The 22,492-nt window shown below is 36.9% G+C and overlaps 1 protein-coding gene across 44 annotated transcripts in view; it reads left to right on the forward strand.

The window, feature by feature from the left end:
* Positions 1-22,492, forward strand: part of PTPRD (protein tyrosine phosphatase receptor type D) — a 2,298,568-nt gene that overhangs the window by 2,127,643 nt on the left and 148,433 nt on the right. For 24 of the 44 annotated variants that reach the window (XM_055350541.2, XM_055350537.2, XM_055350547.2 and 21 more), the window contains 4 exons: positions 400-497; positions 1,355-1,614; positions 14,609-14,699; positions 20,009-20,218. In XM_055350541.2, coding sequence (XP_055206516.1) covers positions 400-497; positions 1,355-1,614; positions 14,609-14,699; positions 20,009-20,218 — 659 coding nt within the window. Of the gene's footprint in view, positions 1-396; positions 498-1,354; positions 1,615-14,608; positions 14,700-20,008; positions 20,219-22,492 lie in introns of all 44 variants that reach the window. The other 20 variants (XM_055350539.2, XM_055350534.2, XM_055350546.2 and 17 more) reach the window with 1 other exon arrangement.

The raw sequence follows: 22,492 nt of genomic DNA on the forward strand, positions 1-22,492 counted from the left end.
GATTGTCAGTCTTTGGAAATCAGTATTTTGAAGCTATAATAACTGATCAGCCCATTCATATTAATAGGTTCAGCAAAAACAAAAAGGTAAAGTATGTAAAACTTACTATGTCTTGGATGCCTTAGATTTCAGTTATAGAATGTCAAGCAAGTCTGGCTGACAGCACCCCAATGTCCTCAGGTAAGGAAAACACAATAGAGTTGGCTGAATTGGAAAGAAAGGAAAGATCTTTGTGAGAATGGGGTATTAAAATGAATGCTCTAAACAGGTAGGAAAATCATACTTCTCTCTCTGATCAAAGTAGACAGCATCTAGCATAAGCCCTATGGTCCATGGTGGAAAGGACAGGTCATCTGTTTTAAGAATAGTTTAAATACACTGTTTTTCCTTTTCCAGCAGTGTTTGCAAAAAATTTTCATGTCAAAGCAGTAATGAAGACTTCCGTGTTGCTGTCTTGGGAGATTCCAGAGAATTATAACTCCGCCATGCCTTTCAAAGTAAGTTGTTTTCTAATTTGTAAGAAATCACAGATAAAAGTAGAGGGGACAGTTTATCTGGGTAAGTTATTTGCACAGCAAGCAGACCACTTTGTTTTGGCCACATGTCCTTGCTATTTTCATTTGTGACTTTCAGATGGGAGACAGTTTGGTGCTTTGTAAGTGTGTCCTTTACACTCTGAAGAGGGAGCAGGAGCTTAAATCCAGGGCTGGCATCACTTGTAGGTTACCTACTACTTTGAACTTGAACTTTTTACATCTAAGCTAGTGCTTTTGTTTTTCAGCCAGAGAATGAAATTTACATGGTTTCTACCTATTTATATTATAATACCCTGGGAGTTTCTGAATTTGTTTGTTGGCCTGTATTCTTGGCACATTTTAAACTCTGGCTTGCCATTAAGAGACGTTAGCAAGTACATATTTATGAAATAAGAAATAGAGAAACATTTTTGAAAGTAAAAGTATATTTAGAAAGAGGAACCAAAACCTTTAGAAAATAGGCAATATTCATAATACATTGAAACGTAGAGCTTTTCTGCACATATTCCATTAAGATCACATACAACTGACAGGTCTAATATTGATAAGTTATTTTCTATATCTATATATATATCTATCTATCTATATATATCTTTGTGTATTTTTGATAGACTTGGAAACATTTTATCATTACACAGTAGGAAATGACAGGAAAATTGATGTGATCTCCAGAATTATGACTACTCATGGGCTTAGAAATCACCTAAAATTAGAATTGACTATATATACATTTTCCAAAAGCTAGTGCACATTGGTTTAGAAAATATATTTTGCCTCTCTGATAACCAGATTTTTTTTTATTGGTTTTATCTCTTCAGATTCTTTATGATGATGGGAAAATGGTAGAAGAAGTGGATGGCCGAGCCACACAGAAGTTAATTGTCAACCTGAAGCCTGAGAAATCATATTCATTTGTGCTGACAAATCGTGGAAACAGTGCTGGTGGGCTGCAGCACAGGGTCACAGCAAAGACTGCACCAGATGTATTACGTACCAAGCCTGCCTTCATTGGGAAGACCAACTTGGATGGCATGATTACTGTGCAACTGCCTGAAGTACCTGCCAATGAGAATATAAAGTAAGTTGATTGAAGGCTTAGGGCTGAAGGAAAGAATTATAGGTAAATAAGAACATTATATCTCAAAATTATAGAGGTCATAAAAGAAGATACTGCTTAATGTAGTGAAAGATTCTTCTGCTCAGACTCCCAGTTTTGCTATCCGAGTTCTTCTACAACGTGTCCTAGTATTCATTGTAACACAGATTTTCATTAATTTAACAGTGAGTTTTTAATCTGTATTGCAGGGACAGTGTTATTTAGGAGAAACAGAAAAACATATAGAACATGGTTGTTACTACAAAGCTTTTTGTTTGTTTGTTTTTGTTTTTGTTTTTGTTTTGAGATGGAGTCTTGCCCTGTCACCCAGGCTGGAGTGCACTGGCGCGATCTCGGCTCACTGCAACCTCCACCTCCCGGGTTCAAGCGATTCCCTTGCCTCAGCGTCCCAAGTATCTGGGATTGCCTCAGCCTCCTGAGTAGCTGGGATTACAGGCACCTGTCGCCATGTCTGGCTAATTTTTTGTATTTTTATTAGAGACCAGGTTTCACCGTGTTAGCCTGGATGGTCTCAATCTCCTGACCTTGTGATCCACCTACCTCAGCCTCCCAAAGTGCTCGGATTACAGGCATGAGCCACCGCGCCCGGCTACTACAAAGCATTTTATGTCATAGTTTATGGAATAAGGTGAATAGGTGATTAACTCTAATATTTGGCAAAATATTTTTGTAATTATGAAGAAGTCTTACAAAGTACTAAAAGGTTGAAAAAAAGGGGGGAAATTAGATAATGGTATATGACACTGATGTATTAAAAATAGGAAAAATTCCAAAAAGTTAAAGTTAAAAATGACATTGGAAAAAATATAAACATTAGAAAATTCAAGTTTTCTGGTTTGAATGTAGCACAGCGTAGAGGCCAACAGGCCTGAAGTGGAAAATTAAACCCAGTCAATTAAATAAGTTTGTCCAAGGACATATAGCTAGTTGGTTGAATAACTAATAGAAGAAAAAAGTATTTTCACCAAAATATATGAACTGTAAGTACTGTGGTGGACTCCAGGGAATAAAAAAAGATGGATTCTTGACTTCAAAGACCTTACCATAGAGTGAGAGAGATACAGAGAAACAGACAGATGTAGTAAGCGTTAATGATAGAATTATGCTTTATCTTAAGAGCAGCTAATTCAGAATGGGTCAAGAAAGTTTCTGAACTTAATCTTAAGGGATAAATAGGAGGCATACAAATAATAAAAGAGAGACTATATGCAAAGGGAGTGGTATGTGCATAGGCCCATTACTAAAGGCACCCAGTGGTGCCATACGGCTGGATCCCAGAGCGCCTGGCCACAAGTGGCAAGAGAAGGAAGAAGGAGGCATACAAGAGCCAAGGGTATACCCAGAAGTGAAAACTATATCCTCTAGACAATGGCAACTCATTACAGCTCTTTACACAGGAGAGTGGCATGATAACATTTCAATAATACATAATAAAATTACATTTTAGGAAATATTTGTTGAGCATCTATTGTGCTACCTGTTTGGAATAAGAATAAATCCTTTCTCATTTCTTCTATCTCACACCCTCAAGTTTAGGTGAAACTTGCTATGCCAGGTTTGAAGGTCAAGCAGAGAGGCATTTATTCATAGTTCATGCATTGTTGGAATTTGGATAGATGGGAGCACCATAGAGATAGTGGTAGAGAAAATTGTTGGGAGGTGGTCACATAGTTTGACTCTAGGCAAATAACAAGATTCTAAAGGAAGATGATGATGATGGAAATAGGATGCAGAGGTAGACATGAGTTACACTAGAGTAGTAGTACAGCATACATTGGTAGCTGCTTTAATGATGAGATCAAGAGAGTAAAATGTGGCTCTGAGTTCTGAGCTTGGATGACAATGAATGATGCTGTCATCCTAAAGGATAAAAAAATTCAGAAGTAAATGAGTTTAACGTTATGTGTATTAATATGAAATATCAGTGAAATACCTAGTTAGAAGTGTGGGCTTAGAGAAGTTATTAAGATTAAAGATGGCCAGGCATGGTGGCTCACGCCTGTAATCCCAGCACTTTGGGAGGCCGAGGCGGGCAGATCACAAGGTCAGGAGTTCAAGACCAGACTGACCAAAATGGCAAAACCCTGTCTCTACTAAAAATACAACAATTAGCCGGGCATGGTGGCACATGCCTGTAATCCCAGCTACTCAGGAGACTAAGGTGGGAGAATCGCTTGAACCTGGGAGGTGGAGATTACAGTGAGCCAAGATTGTGCCACTGCACTTCAGCCTGAGCAACAGAGGTATACTCCACCTCAAAAACAAAACAAAACAGATTATAGATATGCATTTAGGAGTTGTTAACAAAATAGCAATGGTTTCATGGAAGAAGACAGAATCATTGAAGCAATGAGGGGAAAATGTGAAGCAAAAGACTAAAATAAAGGTCTCCGTTAATAGGAAGAAGAGAGCCAGTAGAGGACACAGAGAGGGATTATTAGAAATCTAAGAGGAGAACTGAGCCAGAGCAGCATGGCAAAGGGATTTTCCAGAAGGAGAAAAATTCAAAAAGTGGTCAAAAACTCCCCAAACTCCAGAAAACTTAAAGCAGATGGCTGAGAAAATCAGGTATTAAAAAATAAAATCAGAAATAAGAAGTTTTAAAATAGTATAATTTGTGTAATTTAGGTATAATTAATAAATTCAGACCTGATACACATCCTAAAACAACCTTTCCTGGGTAAACTTTCAATTATTGTTTATTTGATAAAATAAGTGATGAATTTCAACTAGGTGACAGAATTTCAAAAAGATTATTACTAAAATCAGTGAAAAGAATTTCTGAAAGATTATTACTAAAATAAATTCAGTGAAAAGAATTTCTAAAAGATTATTCCCAAAATAAATTCAGTGTAAAATAAAGTCTTCACATTTGTCTACTCTTATTTTTCTTTTTTTTTTTTTTTTTTTTTTGAGACAGAGTCTCACTCTATTGCCCAGGCTGGAGTGCAGTGGCGGCATCTCTGCTCACTGCAAGCTCTGCCTTCTGGGTTCAGGTCATTCTCCTGCCTCAGCCTCTCGAGTAGCTGTGACTACAGGAGCCCACCACCACGCCTGGCTAATCTTTTTGTATTTTTAGTAGAAATGGGATTTCACCATGTTAGCCAGGTTGGTCTCGATCTCCTGACCTCGTGATCCAACCCCTCAGCCTCCCAAAGTGCTGGGATTACAGGCGTGAGCCACGGCGCCCGGCCCTTCTTCTATAATCCAGAAATCTGAAAATGAGAATGGAGTATTTGTGTAATTTTTATCCCAAGCAATTTCAGTATGACAGTGGGATTATATTCCTTGATTTGTGTATTCATTCTGAATGTTTATTAATTGATCTTGACAGATAAAGGATATTTATGAATTTTTAAAACCACTTTATTGAAATATAATTGATATGTAAGAAACTGTGCATATTTAATGTGTACAACTCAATGAGTTTGGGGATAAGTATTTACCTATAAAACCATCAAGGCCATAGAAATATCAGTTATTTCTTGATCACACACCCTAATAGTCAATGTTAATGTTTCAGGGATTCAGTAGCGACAGTGTGTTCTTTCTCATTGTTCTCATACAGCATAGTTAATTGGGCAATTTGGACAAGCAAAGAGTTCACTGAAGCAGAGTCCTATAATAGAGAAAATTAGATAGATAAGGGAGGCTGTAGACGAGGCTCCTAACTCCAGCTTATTAGTTCAGCAGTCCTAGAGAAAGTGACAAATGAGGCTTTTTAAGCTGAGGCTTAAAAAGTGACAGGAAGTTAGCTGGGCCGTGGGAGTGGGGGTGGAGAGACAGCCGTTCACTCAAAGGATAGAGCGTCTCTGATGGTGTAGAGGCAAGAGAAAGACTAGCAATTGTTGTTTGGCCATGGTGTACTTGTCTACCTCTTAAGACTTTTCTGCTGGCATCCAACAAATATATATTCTATACACACTATTTTGTCAGGACAATTTCTGGGAATAGAAAGATGACTGAGATTAAGTCCTACCTTATAGTAAAAGAATAGATTCAGAAAATAGATAATGTGAATATAATGGGGTGAGTACTGCCAGGTATTGTGAAAACATAAATATCAAGTTTTAGCCCAACTTGGGTGTCAGGGGAGGCCTCCTGAAGGAGATCATATCTAATCTGAGTCTGATAGTGTGAGAAAGATTTAAGAAAGGTGAAAAAGTTACAAATAATGAAAGAACAGGGAAGAGATAGACTATAAATTCATTCCATTAAAGAAACATGTGTGTCTCTTCAGGAAAAGAGCAGTTGAAAGAGGAAAATGGTATAGTATATTCTTCAGCATTTACTATTAATTTAGTTTTCAATGCTTTCTTTTATTTATAAAGAAATGACCTTTAAGAGGCTGTTCACCAAATTGTGTTGCTAAAATGTGTTAGCTATTATTGGAAATTGGCACTTTTAGTCCATTGGTGGTAAACTTTAGTTTCATTTTCCAATTTCTGAAGGAGTTGAGAATATTGCAGAATGTTTTCTACCTTGGTCAGTTTTTATTTTTAGCTTGTTCATTTTTTTTTGTTTTATTTATGCACTTTCCGCTTCTATATTTGAAAAGGGAGCCAGGGAAAAGGTATAAAACTTTGACATCACAGAAATGAGACCATTACGAAGCAGAAAAAGAAAGCAAACTTTTATGGACATTTTTTGTTTTCTAGGAATGAATAAAAGTTTCTCAGAAATATATTACAGCCACTTTGGGGAAGAAATGAGTGAAAGATTAAATCAGGAAAGTACTTGAGTGAGAAAAGTATCAAAGAAATGGAAAATGAAAAGCAAATCTTTTAGTGAAAAGCCTTAGATGATTTCTATTTAGTGGAATTCTTAAAGGGATAATAGTGTAAGGTTACTACTCCTGTTTTCTAGATTGGTTAATGTAGCATGGTCAGGTATTACAAGAAGCTCCGTGCCACGCTGTGTCACTTGCAGTGGTTGGCAAGTTTAGAAATTAGGAAAGGTTGTAGCTTTTTATTCAGTATTCTATTAGAAAAAATGTGAGGAAGAAACAGAACTCATTCCAGAACTGTGGGCAGGTTGCTAACTTTTATTTGGATGAAAGCTATCCAGAAAAATGCTTCCTATTTGTTTTCAAGCAAAATGCAGTTTTGGTGATTGACACCTGTTTTCCTGACCAACAGAAACCATGCTCTCATTTCTGGCCACGTTAATGAGGCGGTCTTGGCCCCTACTCCTTAACTCCTCAACACCTAAAAGGTGTCTAATGATTTCTAATTAATTTAATATCTCTTTACTTTCATACTTGGTTGTTGTATTTTTTGTGTGCCACATCAGGAGAGTTCCCTCACAGAAAGGCTAAATTTCTTTTGTAACAGCCTTAAGGATACTGCAAGTTCTGGTATCAGGAATTCTGTGGTGCTTAAACCTACTATTTAAGTAGATTTGGGGAGCAGAATGCCAGTCAGATCTAGCAGTGCTACTGTTGTTCAGAAGCAAGTTGTAATGACATAGGGAACTTCTGTGACTTTATAGAGCAGAATTTTACTCTCGGTATTTAAAAAATGCACAACACAGATTATACTAAGAGAAAAAACTACTAGAAGGTACTCAATGTAAATTAATTTTATAACAACCGTTTTATGTTTATAAAAAATTGAAATAAAGAATAAGGGTATTCTATGAAATTTTCAATTTCTTTGGTCTTACTAATTTGTTCTCAACTTTTTCTTTTAAACAAGAAGATTTTTATGGAAGCGTGGCTTACAGTGTTGCTTCATAAGATTTGTGTTCCACTATTAGCAGCCTAATGAAGAGTAATTAATCATGTGTTTGTGAGTTAAAGTAATAAAGGCTTAAATTTGTATAGTACTTTGCAATTTACTGAGGATATTAGGTTTCATTTAAGACTCACAATAACCCTGTGAGGTAGGTATTCTTCGTCTAATTTACATATGAGTAAAATGAGGACCAATGGTACTAAGTGTCCTGGCCAAGATCATACAGCTAATACTAGTAATAGTTAATACGAACAGAGGGCATACTAGGTGCTATGCAAAGGACGTTACACACATTAACTGATGTAATCCTCACAGGAATGGTGCTCCTCATTTTACAGCTGAGGAATACACAATATACACTGACTTGCCCCAGCCGGCAATACAAAACCAGAGAGGAAAGACTTGAATCCAGGCAGTCTGGCTCCAGAGCCAATGTTCTGAACCACAGCCCTGCCTCTGTGCCCATAAGTTTATTGGTCAAAATAGAACGTTTTTTTTTCTTAGGTCAATTGATAACTGATTAAAACTCCAAAAGAAGTAGACATAAACAGGACTGCCCCAGACAAACCTTAGAACTAAGAGTGACCAGGCATATGTGCTTGGGTACAGATCACAGAAGTGTGTGTTTAGTGTCATGAAGCAATAAAGTCAGTGGGTTGCCATGAGAATTTAAGGAGTGGTAAAGCAGGAGGCTTACGCAAGGAATGACATTCATCATTAAACTCCTAGACGGATTTTTCACCTCCCAGTTAAATAACATGTTTGAGAATGCTAATACCCACTAATACAAAAAGCCTGACTGAATTTGAAGTGGGACTGCCACAAAAACCAGAGCTTTCCTGCTCATATAATTATGTGGAACTGGGCCCCTTGATGATAACATATTAAATGAAATTAGTAAAACTTTACTTAATATAATTAAAACTCTGAAGGTTAGATTTAACTTATCTAATTAAATCTAATATACTGGGAAAACACAGCTTACTTTATAAGTAGTCAAGGGCTTTCCAGATATATTGATTCTGAAGTTATTTATTTTTCTATTACTTTAATAGTTAAAGTCTATGTTGAAAAGCTGTTTTGAGTCTAAACTCCAGGCTTGAGGCAGACGGGCAAAGCAGAATATTGAGTTTAATTTTACCCATATATAAAGCTAGCTCCAAAAGCAATTTATTTTTTTTTTTTCATTTCAAGCAAGTTCTTTCAGCTCATATGATTTGGTTGATATGAATTTGTAGGGCACATATTAGCTGCCCATTTCACTCCTCCAATATGAATCATCTTATCTTTCTTAATGTCCTGTGAGATTAGAACAAGGGTCACGAGTAGGCCAGTAAAGAAAAGAACGTTTGCAATAAGGAGTTATATTTTCTAGAAACTCTATTTGGGCATGCCATTGCTGGTTTGAAGAAAGGAGAAAAAGCTTGATGAGACTGAGAGTTGAAAATTCTGATGGAGAAGAACCGCCAAATATTTTTGACTGCCTGACTTAGGAGAGGCATTAATTCCTAAGAGCCACCTCTTGTACCCACTTTCTTTACAGTGGAAGAATAATTCCATGATAAAATAGCAAAGTTAAGCAAATGTTGGGGGTATTATATGTATGTCTGCTTTAGTAATGTTTTTATAAATATATAAATTTGTTGTATAAGAAAATGTATAGATTAAAAATGGTTCATAGAGACCATATAATGGGGGTAATAGGTTAAAAAAAAAATCAGAGAAGATTTCACTTAGAAAATAATCAGTTAGTAGATATTTAAGGAAAGAGGATAGTTAACTAGGTGGGAGTGACAGAAAGTTCTAGGCAGGTGGAACAGAATGATCGATAGTTTAATGACAGAATGGACTAAGTCAGAGATCTTCAACCCCTGGGCCATGAATGGGTGCCAATTCCTAACCTTGTTAGGAACCCGACCACACAGCAGGAGGTAAGCAGTGGGGAGGGAGCATTACCACTGGAGCGAGCTCCGCCTCCTGTCAGATCAGTGGTGGCATTAGAATCTCTCAGGAACATGAACCCTATTGTGAACTGCACATGTGAGGGATTTAGGTTGCCGGCTCTTTATGAGAATCTAATGCCTGATGATCTAAGGTGGAACAGTTTCATCTCAAAACCATCCCCCCAATCACCACCCTGTCCATGGAAAAATTTTCTTCCATAAAATCAGTCCTTGGTGCCAAAAAGGCTAGGAACCGCTGGACTAGGGTAAATGCAAGAAACTGAAAGCCTATCAAGCTGTAGCTGAGAGGGCACAGTCAGAGGGATTCAGGCAAGATCCTGCTGGCCTTCTGATACCTTTCAGTCTTTATCCTAAGAGAAATGAGGATCCACTGAAATGTTTTAAAAAGTGGAAATGGCAGAACAAATTTTGTATTGTGAATTGAAAATTTCAGAGACTGCACTAGACGGGGCTAAAGTCAATAGAGAGAGTTGAGAGAGTAAGGTCACAGTCTGGGCATGAGACATGGAATGAGGCCAGAAGAGTGGCAGTAGAGATGGAGAAAAGCACATGCACTGGAGATAGGGTTTGGAAGTGATAGAACTTAGCAATAGATTAAGTATGACAGAGGGAGAGAATAAAGGCAGATTGTCAATGATAACACATAGGTTTCTGGCTTGTGCACTGAAATGGATTGTAGTGCAATATTAGGGAGGGTTTATTTTGAAAGGCATATTATTTCTTTTATTTTAACCACAGTAAATTGGGGGTACTTTTGTAACTTAAAGTCAGATAAACCAGTGGAATTCAGAAGAACATTCTTGGCTAAAGATATGAATCTGGAAATCATTTGCGTATAGCTAAGAACTGATGCCCTGAGCTGGAATGAGATCTAGGATGAAAATAGGGTCTGGATAGAAGTTCTTGGCCAGAGCCTTGAGGAGTGTCACCATTGTAGCTGGGCCGCAGATGATAAATTCTGCTAAGGAAATAAGGTTAGTGTGGAAGGAGATATACATAGAAATAACAGAAGAATATCACAGAGGAAGGGCTCAGAATGTTTCATGGAGAGTGTTAACATATTAAAAGTTCTGCTAAGAGGGCAAGAAGGACAGAAGAGTACCAGAAACTCCCCTTTTGATGTAATGCCCTGGAGATCACTGAGCACCCTGGCAATGGCAGTGAGGTGGAGTGAGGAGGCAGGCGCTAAAGCCTAGTCAGCTGGGAAGTGAAGGGAAAGGGAGGCAGTGGGAGCAGCAGGAACACACAGCTATTTGCAGAATTTTGGCAGTCAGGAGTGGGAGAAAGAGAGGTGACTAGAGTGGGATGTGGTTTGTTTTGTTCTCTATGTGACACATATTTGTACATGGTTGAAACCTAAGTGATGGGATCGAATGGGGAAGGAGAAGTTGAGATATATGAGAGAGAAGGAGTACAATGTATGGTAAACTTCCTAAGAAAGTGAGAAGATTGAAAACAATTCAAGAAATAGTTAATGGCCTTCAAAAGTAGGGCCAGCCCTTCTACTTTACCAAAAGAAAATGTGTGGTTTATTTACAGATCTAGATAGGCTTGTACTTTGGTAGACAGATGATGAGGGAATTCTTGTCTGAATCTTTGCATTTTCTCTTTATGTAAGAGATGAGGCCATCTTCTAGTGGGGTGGTTTGAACGTCCAGGGTTTCAGGCTAGGGGAGAAAGTGAAAACGTTACTGTGGAAAATGGAAGGACTAGGCAATTGGAGCAGTTATTAGGAAACTAGATAGTGGTAAGATTGCCAGGCCGTGTTGAAGGCCTAACTGGGGTTGCTGATTATGAATTTATGGCATTATTCTGCCCTGTGCTTTATTTCTCAAGCTGTGTTCAGCTCCCTGGATTCTGGCACAGAGAATGGCAAGCGTAGATTTCAGCTAAGGTAGAGTGGAGGAGACGGGCTTTGGAAAGGGAGAATTGAGGAATCTGAGAGCTCCAGTGGTACGTGGGCCCAAGCTATGAAGGTTGAAATCACCCAGGATGATGACAGAGTTTGGAGAAAAAAGAAGGCCATGAACCCCGCAAAAGAATCTTCCCTGAGAGAAAGGAGATGCTGGGGAGGTACTAGATGGCAAAAATCAGCCAGAGAAGATCATAATATAGCTGGATTGCATGAACTTCGAAAAAGAAGGGGTTTGTTACTACAAAGGCAAGAGGGTGGAAGAAAAATACCTGCAGGAAGCGATGGGAAGCCAGGAAAGAAACCCCAAACCCTGACTCTGAGGTTCATGGGCAGGGGAGGAGGGATAAATCCACAGCTGCCATATGAGAAGGCTGCAAAGGAAGCAGTACCCTCGGGGGGAGAGACAGGTTGCGGGTAAGGCGAGGAAGTTGATGTTTACAAAGCTATAGCTGCAGAGAGCACAGTTGAAATGTGTGGATTTAGACTAAGGTGAGGCTTTGTATAATACAGAATTTCAAATTGCCACTGCCCTATTTCTTTCAATGTGCAAGAGCTGCTTTGAAGCAAGCTTCACTTTGACTGGCCTAGATGAATGCTTTAGAGATCAGTGGAGAAAAAAGGTTGTGGATATCTTGCCGCACCATTAATTAATTGCTGTGGGGGAGGCTGTTCAATTCTTATCCCAGCCACAAGTAAAATGAATAGTGGGGGAGTGCTGCCGAAGAAAGAATGGATTTTTTTTTCATGTACAAGAATGGCAACTCAAAGTATGAAAGCAGAAGAAAAAAATTAATGAAACTGATCAGCTTAACCTTGATTTACAAGATTCTGAAGGAGGACAATGGTAGCGCTGATAATATGCAGTATCATTGCTTTATGTGTAGCGCTCTTCTGACTTTGTGCAGTTGGTAGTGAAAAGCAAGTGGTTCCTTGACAAGTGTGTTTATCAAGCACATCTGCAGTGTGATTTTGTACGCTCAGTTGCAGCCTCTGTCATTCTCCTCCATGCTCATTTAACATGATGGACTTGTTTGGTAAATCCTTCAGATGGTGGGAGGACAGGAGAGGGCGAAGCTTACTCTGGATCATAAAATAAAAGATATTGGTCTCTGTCACACAGAGAGAAGCCTCTGCCTTCTCCTCATCCTCCTTGATCCTTATGATTATTTGTAGTAAAGAAAATGAATGGCTAGCTGGTGTAATCCTGTGTATCTGTTGATTAGTTGTTCAGGGCACCATGGAGAAAGTATTGTGGTATAATTGTCTGGTTTGAGTTGAATTCTCAATTAGGGGAAAAGAAGTTTGACAAGCTCTTTAACCTGCAGCTCACGGAATTTCATGCAGTCTTACTGAATAAGATAGTTCAGATGCATCTCTTCGACCTGTGATGTTCATACTAGCCAGTAGCAGCTGGTATCTGTTTACTGCTACATGCCACACACACTGTGCTGAGCACCTTTGGTTTATTTCCCCCCATGTCACAGCCTGGTATTTTTTACTCACATATTTCAGAATATATAACAGATTCTGGGGTCTAAGCCAAAGATCGGCCCAAACTCCCAGCCAGACATATCTCCAAGTGCCATATTCTTCACCAGAATGCTCTAGAGCAGTGCCGTCCAACAAATATAATGAAAGTCACGTGACATTTTAAGTTTTCTAGTAGCAACAGTGAAAAATAAAAAGCAGGTGAAATTAATTTTAATAATTTATTTTATTTAACCTAATACATCCAGATTATTTTATAGTGTCATCATTATTTTAAAAAATATTACTGAGATATTTCACACTCTTTTTAATGCTAAGTCTTTGAAATGCAATATGTCTTTTACATTTACAGTGCGTCTCAGTTTGGGCTAGTCACATTGGCAGTGCCCGATGGCCCCCAGGGGCTAGTGGATACCATGCTGAACAGCTCCGCTCTAGACTCTTAATGGAAACAGAGTTCTTAGTCACAGAGAGTTTACTGAGTTTATTACAGGTTTTGCTTTGAGATGAATAGAAAGAGGCCTTGCTGGCCTCTGTGGTCTCTGTGATTGGTCTCTGTGATTCAGTGTGACACAGGGTTGGGAGTGTCCTTCCTCTTGTTTCTTTGTCCCGTGTGGTGGCCTCCTCTTTTAAAGGTATGGGGGTATGTTTAGGTCCGTGTGTGTGTGTTTTCATTTTCACAGTAAATCTCCACGAAGTGTATGGAGTCCTTAGAAAATACTTTATGACACATAGAGTAAATAAGAAAAAGAGACAGACCACTGCCACCATTAAGATAAATGTAGCTTTGCGTCCCATTACTATCTGTTTTAATTTGGCAATTATTTAATCTCTACAGATCTGTCTTTTTGCCTGTGACCAGTCCTTGTAGCCTTATAGGCTATACCTAGGCTTTGCTCAAAGAATTTCTCTGTAGGAGGACAAAACCAGATTATGCATTTACTATAATACCTGAGAAGTAGGAAGTGATTAATATGTTATTATTATACAGTATGTTCAAAGTCCTTGTATAGTTACTACTAAAGATCAGTATGAGCAGAATCCCTAAACAGGAATATGAAAGCAGAGTATATACTAGACTGTAGTGACAAAACAGCTTTACAAATAACCCATACCTATTTGTGGATGGGTGCCTTTATACATTCCTTAAATTTTAGTTGACTGTTCTCAGTGTAAGTATTCAGTTACTTTTGTCTTTTCGTGTAGATGTCATTATAGTGATAGCTATTTTGAAGGCCCTTAAGTCGTGATTTTCTCCAATTTTCTGCAGTACTTACCTCGAGGTTTGCAATTTGATGGGTAGAAAAAGAAGGGATTTTTTAATGTCTTACTCTGTGCAATTATACTTAATTTTTGTTACTTAAAAATTTTTAATTCAAATAAAAAGCATTTTAGGTTTGTATAAACAACAGTACTACTAGGTATTTATGTGGGCTAAGAGTAAAATTTTTCATAAACATCCTCCTTTTAAAAACATCTTCTTATAAATTAATGTCATAGAAAATATTTGGTTCAGCAGCTTGTGGTGGTAGATTGCAGTATTCTAGCCTTGTATGTGTCCAACACCAGGGCCCTAACAAACTATGCCTGCTCTGTTTATGATACCTAATAAAGAGCAGTCAACCATGATGATATTACCATACAAGATCATTGCAGTCACACATAAATGTCTTCCCGTGCTGTTTTTAAAATTGAACAAACAGGTGGTTATTTGTCATTGATGTAAGAAATGGACAAGTCACCCCATATCCATAATTTGCCTTCAACCTCATTGGTCTGTGGAAGATTTAAGGGTATATCCACGTTTTCCTCCTTTAAACTAACCTAACTTTTATCTATTCATTCTTGTGCAGAGGTTACTACATAATAATTGTGCCTTTGAAGAAATCTCGCGGGAAATTTATCAAGCCATGGGAGAGTCCAGATGAAATGGAATTAGATGAGGTAACTATGTCATTGTTGGCTATGTCTTTTATTCGTTATTTAATTTGCTGCATTTCCGCCCCCTCCCTTGGAGGCCTTTCAGGATCTAATCTGGGTACTGGCTTCTCCATACTTAGCTGGTTGGATGGTTCAGTGCTATGAGCATGCTAACCCCTGGGGATCCCAACAAAGATCCTTTGGCTTTAATTAAAAAACATTAAGCTGCAATAAAGCTTACAACCTGTCTAATCTTTGTTGGCCTTAATATTTTGCCCCTTGCCCCTTGTAAAACATGATGTAGAGGTGTGGAAGGTGAAGTGAATTGTCAGCAAAGACTTAATCACCATTGGTGTAAATCCCAAGGTCGCCTTCATTAGTGCAACAGTTGCTGAGGCTGTTACAAACACCAAATTGCAATTTGCAGCAGAGTTCATTTGACCTACGATATGGTCTTGACCAGTTTCTCACAGAATTCTGTTGATTACCAAATGTTTGCCTTATTCTATATTCTGTAGGTTTTCAGAGTCGAAAATGCATTTAACTATAGAGAAAACAAATCACAAAATTGTGAGCAAAGCAAAATATATAGAATAAGAAACAACAAATACTAAATATATAATGTGGATTTCCAAAATCTTGCAACAGCAGGTGCATTATAATTGGTACTCTTCTTGTATAAGGACATTTTTGAAAGGTAATGCATAACATGAAGGACAAGACATAATTACTACATACTTCTATTTAGATAAGAAAATATGATCCAGAAGTGTTGAGCTAGATCCCCAGAGGACCACAGCAAGTTAATGAGTAGAATTCACATTTTGAAATACAGAAGAGCCTTTGTTATTTTAACATGATGCTGTTTTCAATCAGTTCATAAGGCAAATGACCATAACGCCCCCATTTGGCAAATATGAGATTTCAGTTTATTGGGATTATTTATAGCATAGGCCACATCTTGTAGTACAATCTTTTATTTCTAGGTATTTCTTCTACCTCAAATTAGTACAAACAGAGCAAGGAAAAGAATAAATTCCCTACCTATATTACAGAGAGATGATGCTTATTTCATATCTATGTCTGCACAAAGGAGACTGTGATCTGACCAGAAAGGTTGTTAGCTTTCTTTGGCAGACGTGTGTCATCTCTAGAAGCGGGATTTATGATCACTGGCTTCATTTATCTGAATTAAATTTGATCAAGTTCAGACGAGGAGATGAGTTCAAGGTTAGGCCTATGCTTTTGTGTCACTAGTGATTAGATGATCATTGGAGCTGTGTAAAATGAGACGTTATTTCAATAATGTCATCAAGTAATTTAGATATGTTATAATTTAATTGTTTTGTTTTGTTGGTGAAGAAACAAAATCATTATTCTGTGATATTCAGAAAATAGTAATCCTTTAACTGAAAATGCAGAATGATCAGCTGCTCTTTTCTAAGCATTTTGAAGCCAAACATGATTTTACTTGCAACTGACTAATCAATTAATCTTGATATATTCTTTACTATTTTAATTGGTTCTCAGCTGAACTATAGAAGTGTCATCATCCCGTTTAAGTTGAAATGGAATTTAAAATGCAAAGGCAACTTGTAGAATCTATGAATTGTTCTACCTATTAAAAAATTAAGGCACTGAGATCCAAGCCAGAATTACATCAAATCGTTTTAAATAATAAGCTTTCCTTAGAAGTAAAGCCGTTTGGTAGTAAGTAATAGAAAGTGATTCTCTTTTGTAGCCAGGTTTTAACCTCCAAAATGCACAGCAACACTAATAGATTAAAGTATAGGGCTATATGACTTTGAACTTTCTTGCAATTAAATTCTATGGGTCTCCGCTGCTGATTCCCATAACAAAGGGTCATTTTAATCATCCAAGTTGTGGTGCATTAATCTGTATAATGGTTTGATAAAGAACATTTTATTAATTCAAAATTTTTGGGCCGGGATGGGTTGTTTCCCACTTTTCTTACTGATATAATTGAAACCACGTTGTAGAATTAATGGTGGAAGAAATAAGATATGCATTGACTGGAAAATGAAAATTATTTCTGATAAAGAACTAAAGCCCTTGATATATCTTCTGGAATTACCTCCAGTACATCTTGTAACCATTGTGGAGGGGAACAAATGAAAGTAGGCTGTGGCCTAACTTTATGCTTACTCATCCAGTTTTTGATCCCTACAGAGAGTTTTTTTTTTTTTTCTACCATGGATAATAAAAGCACTGTAGTAATTTTATCTATAGCTTGATACTGCCAGGTTTGACAAAGCAGTGTTCCTCTCTTAAATGTATTTGATCAAGTAATTTTTCAGAAAGGCCTATAATTCAAATTGTTGGAACCATATCATTGAATAGAATGGTGGCCTAAGGGGATTTCCACACGTATACCTGATATCTAGGCCCATAAAAAATTGAAAGAGGCTTTCCAAACAGTATTACTCTCAAAATTATCTTCTGAGTTCATTTATCCTTTGTTACCGGGCTGCTCTCCACATGATAAATTTATAAACTGAAACTCCTATTGTCAAGGTCAAACTGGGTAGAGCAGACATTGATAGTCAAAATGAATTTGGGGCAGAATGACTCCCAAAATGTTAGTGATATTTAATTCAGAGCAGGTCATGTAATAGATCATGAGCTTTTCACTGCATTGTACTCCAAAGGCTTGTTGTAAAATAATGTGGTCATTTGTGGTTGTAACTGCAACATGCTGGCTGACTTTGGTGTCATCTGAGCCCATTTGAACCATTTAACATGTAGCACAGGAAGCATCCTGCAGAGATTAGAGCAACCTAAAGGGGCAGAGTGATGCTCCAGGTTTGACTTTAATGAATGACTGCATTGGGTCTAAGAATACCCAAAAGCTCAAATATTTTATTGTGAATTACTTCCTGTAAGTCTTCTAAAGAAACCCTAGCAGAAAGTGCTTGTGGGAATGACAATGTTATGGATGAATTGCGACTATTAACTACATCTGCAATATGAATAAAACCAAGGTAGGGTTTGATCAGTGAAGTAGAAGAGGGGACACAGTCACATAAACAGCTCATGATGAATGTTTTTGATTACCCAGCTTCAAAAAGCTGTTCAGCACCTCTGCAGTGCATTTTCCTTCTTGGTGTAATAGGCTACTGTCCTTTACTACATATCAACAATAAGCTGTGTAATGATGCTTCAATTATAATGCTTCATTAAATATTTGGTATCGGATTTTTTAATTAGCATATGAAAAGAATCAAGAAAAAAGAAATAACACATTCATCTGCCTTGATGTAAGCAGATACATAAAAATTATATGTATAAATACACAGAGTTAGAACAATTTAGAGTATCAGAGCTTAAACATTATATTTATATTTCCTTATGATATTGTGTAATCATTAAGTAAATTACATTATAGTTGAAAAAATCTCTAACATGGAATTTCATTTTATTTCACTAGTTGAGTCTAATTATATATTGAGACTTTCTATTGTGCCTCAGTTTCCTCATTTATAAAATGAGGATCATATTAGCCATCCTTATAGGGTTATTACGAGGAGTAAATTGGAGCTAATGCATGTTTAGGATCCCTAGAACAGTGTCTGGCACTCAGTAATTGCTTAATAAATGAAAATTATTATTGTTATAATTATCATTGTTATAAGTAAAGCTAAATTTGACAACAAGATAAAAAGATAGTGCTAACTTTCTGGCCTTGTGTTTTTACTGGCCAATTGGTGTGTAATTGATCAGCATAACTGAATTTATTATGGGATGGTCCAATTTTGCTAAACAAGTGATGCCCAATCTACCGTAGTTTTCCTAAAACAGCTTACATTTCATGTAATTTTAATTGCATCAATAAACTTAAATTCACAGAAAATTTCAGCACGTTATAAATTAAATATTATTGAAAAATAATGTCGGCAAAAATTTTCCTGTAACTGAAAAACTGTTTTTTTACATTTTTAGGATACAATTTTGAACCAGCTGAACACATTTACTACTCCCAGTGTAGAAGGGACTGTAATGTACGATCAAATTCCTAATGGAAGGATTCAGTGTTTATCATATATACAGTCTGAAGCCATTTTATCACAGAAGCCTAGCCTTGATCATGCCAGGCTCTCATTCTACTAAGTAGAGATCACACTTTGGTTCTTACTAGATCATTTCTATTTACAAAAACAGGGCTAGTAAATAATTTTGCTGCACTGTTTCCATAAGTATCTTAATTTTGTTTATCAAGGTGAAGACAAGGTTCATTCCTTTTTCCAGTTTGTCCTCAAATACATAGACTTTTCTATTAATACATAGATATTAAAATAAATAAAATAAAAATTCTTCCCAAGAAACTGGCAAAAAGACTGCTGCTTACATCAACAGGCATCCCAGACTAATACAGACCTTTCCCTTGTTAAACCCTGTGAAATACCAATTTTAATTGGAGAAGTCAAAGGTAACTTTGAAATCAGTGTTCATAACCACCGTTAGTATGATTTTCTCGTAATGAAGGAGTCGGTGAAAAATAATAGATTATCCAGAAATAAATTCTACCTCTTTTCTTTAGAAATACATGAAGCATCTGTATATACATGTGCATGTGTGTTTTCTTCAGGGCAGTACTAAAATTAATTTTCATCTACCTTGCCTATATTATCTGGCAATATATACACACTCCCAAGAGAGGTCAATTCTAGAAAAAGTCGACTCCATGATAAAGTGTAAGGAAGTGCACCCTAATTGCCTAACCAGGGAGCTAAGTCAAGTCAGAAATTGGTAAATGAGTAACAATGTCTATTTAATATGTGTATATTAAAAATTGTTTATTGGATTCCGCTTCTGCTGATTTGACGGACTTTGTATCATATGAGTTATCTCATTACTAAAAACAATCTAAAGTGGCACTAACCTCTTCTAAAATGTGGCTATATTTAAAGATTTAGATGGCTTTGTCTGAGGTTACTACTTGTTTAATAAATCTCCTGCAAGACAAGGCTTTTATGAATCAAGCTGACTTTTTTCCTTAGACAAGTTATGATGCACTTTGAGAGAATTTCATTAGTGTAGGAAATGAAATGAGCTACAGTAAAGGATCTGATTGCCCTGTGTTTATAGCCTAGACCTTGTCAGAGCAGTCCAGTATCTTACCTTTACCTTAACAGGAAGAGAAGCATTTGAAATATTGAGAGAACTGAGATTTAGTGATGCTGATGTGCTATATGAAATGTGAACAAATTGCATTTGGGTTGTTCCCAGTTCTGAATTAATTTATCTCATTAAATTATCAATAAGCTGGGTTATTATTTACAGTTCTTTTTCTGTTTCCCACTTTTTTCCTTAAGCTGCTTAAGGAGATATCTAGGAAGCGCAGAAGCATCCGTTATGGGAGAGAAGTTGAATTAAAGCCATATATTGCCGCTCACTTTGATGTCCTTCCCACTGAGTTCACCCTGGGGGATGACAAGCATTATGGTGGATTTACAAACAAGCAACTCCAAAGTGGTCAAGAATATGTCTTCTTTGTGTTAGCAGTAATGGAACATGCAGAGTCTGTAAGTTAATTATGATGGCATCTGTTTCCTATGGAATGCTTATACATTTTCAATGGAATGTGGTTATTTGGGGATTTGTAGATATATCCATCCTCATTATTTCTCATGAACTGTTATTAACTTAAGTGTAATAACAGGCTGCCTACTCTTTGAACATTGCTCAATATACTCCTTGAGACTGCATTACAAATGAGACTGTGTCTCTGATGAAGGAAATTTAGGTGGCCCTCTAGTTTATGAAGTTCCAGATCGATAGGACATGGTTCTTGATACCTTCTGATGTAACACAAATATCATGGTGTTAGAGCCATCATTGCTTACCCTCTGCTTCCATCATCCTTTCAAAATGACTGTTGCCCAAAATAGGAGACTGTTGCATAATACCTGATTGACATTAGCCCCTGTGATTGCAATGGGAACTCACAAGCTTGGCCATTCAACATGGCATATTTCTGAAAATACTGACTTTGGGGGTGATTGTATTTATTCTCCTATATCTGCCAAGTGAGACCACAGCGCCTCTACCTGCATTCATGAGGAAGGTCTATCTAGAAAGAGGCAAATACAGCAGCCTCTTTAATTCTAGAAATTTATGAGTGACTGTATCAGTGAAAAGCCAAGAAAGTTAGAAAATAATTTAATAAAAGAGATAATTCCTAAGGTATTCTAAATAATGAGTTTTCTTCTTTTATGTAATCCATCTTGCTTATATGTCATTTTATGCTTCAGTTACTTTGAATGTTTTAAAAAAAAAAGAGAGGGAGAGATATTGTAGATAGGAAGGGGGTGAATTTTGAAGTGGCAGTACACATGAACATTTAATATACATATTATAAACTTCGTTTTCTAATCGGGGTCTAAATATGACAGGTGTGGCAACCCAGTTGAGCCAGTCATTTCCCATATAGAAGCAGCTCACAATGTGTCAAAGATTTCTCCACATCAGGTGTTAGTGTGTACAGTGGGGCCTCTCTTCAAGTGACTGAAAGAATTCCCCCGTGGAAAATCAAAACACAAAGGCAGCCTCTCTGCCTGGTTTACCTTTGTGCTCAGAATGTCATCTGAAGACAAAGTAATGGCCTTCCTGGAATTTTAATGTACAGATACGCTTTCTCTTTCTAGTTGAAGGTTTTAAGGCAGAACATCAAGGGAATGGAATGTTAAGAAATCATCTTTTTCTTTTATTCAAAAATGACTTTTAAATATTTGAGAGGAAATTTCTTTTAATAGCTCTAGGAACATTTCAAAAAGCACACTTAGAGCATTGAGGTAGATCAGAGAATCTAGCAAAGAGGAGAAATCTCATTCGATCCTGCAGACTGAACCACTGAACTACACACTGTGGTTTCTGATGTCTTCTGCTAGTGTTTTAAATGTGTCACAACTGATAAAGAGTCTGCCCCTTTCTTTAGTATGTCATCTGTTTATTAATTACAGAATTAAGAATTTTTTCCAAATTTGTTAATGAAGTTGCCCCTTTATTCTATCATCTTTCTCAGCATTGCTTTCAAATATATATGATATTTATTTTCTTTATATATCATAAATATTTTCAGGCCTAGGAGAGACTTGTATCCAGCTAGAGTCATTTTGCAGTAATAAAGCCTTTGTGTAAGCCTCAAATTTCCATAACAGATTATAACAATGTTCCAAGGGTAGACTGGTAATTTGCAAAGAGAAAATACTTTTCCGTGCCTCTCAAAGACACAAGCTATCCCCTAATCCTTTCTCTCATGTTAAGAATGTCAGATAACTGGTTTGGAATTATCCAAAATTTAATCTCTTATTGCCACGCACAAGAAATTATATTTTTCATTAGGCTGGTATCATTTTATGATTTTGTTTTCTTTTCATTTTCATATGTCTCTGTTTCTTGAATGGGTTGGAAATCTGTGTTCTTTGGGAAAACCTGTGCTTAGACTTCCATCTCAATGGACCGTGATTATTATCTTAAAGGTTCTTGGTAAAGAATTTCAAATGAGACAGTATTGCCTAGTTCTGTCTATGAAACTATTTTAGCATCACCTACAAAATGGAGTGGGTAAAGTATAAACCAAAACAATTATATAAAAAATCATGTTTCTTAGATATATAGTTCTTTGCCAAGTCCTTTGTGTCAATCCTTATACCATACACATCTTTTTTTTTTTTTTTTTTGGCTGCCTCTGAGAAGCTTGGACATATATACTGAGTTTTTATCTTCTTGTAATGCGTTAGAAAATCTGCAAATCTAGTCAGTCTCTTTCTTGGGCACAATGACGAAAATGAGAGAGA

This window comes from Gorilla gorilla, chromosome 13 (genome assembly GCF_029281585.2).
Source record: "Gorilla gorilla gorilla isolate KB3781 chromosome 13, NHGRI_mGorGor1-v2.1_pri, whole genome shotgun sequence".
Lineage (NCBI taxonomy): Eukaryota > Metazoa > Chordata > Mammalia > Primates > Hominidae > Gorilla > Gorilla gorilla.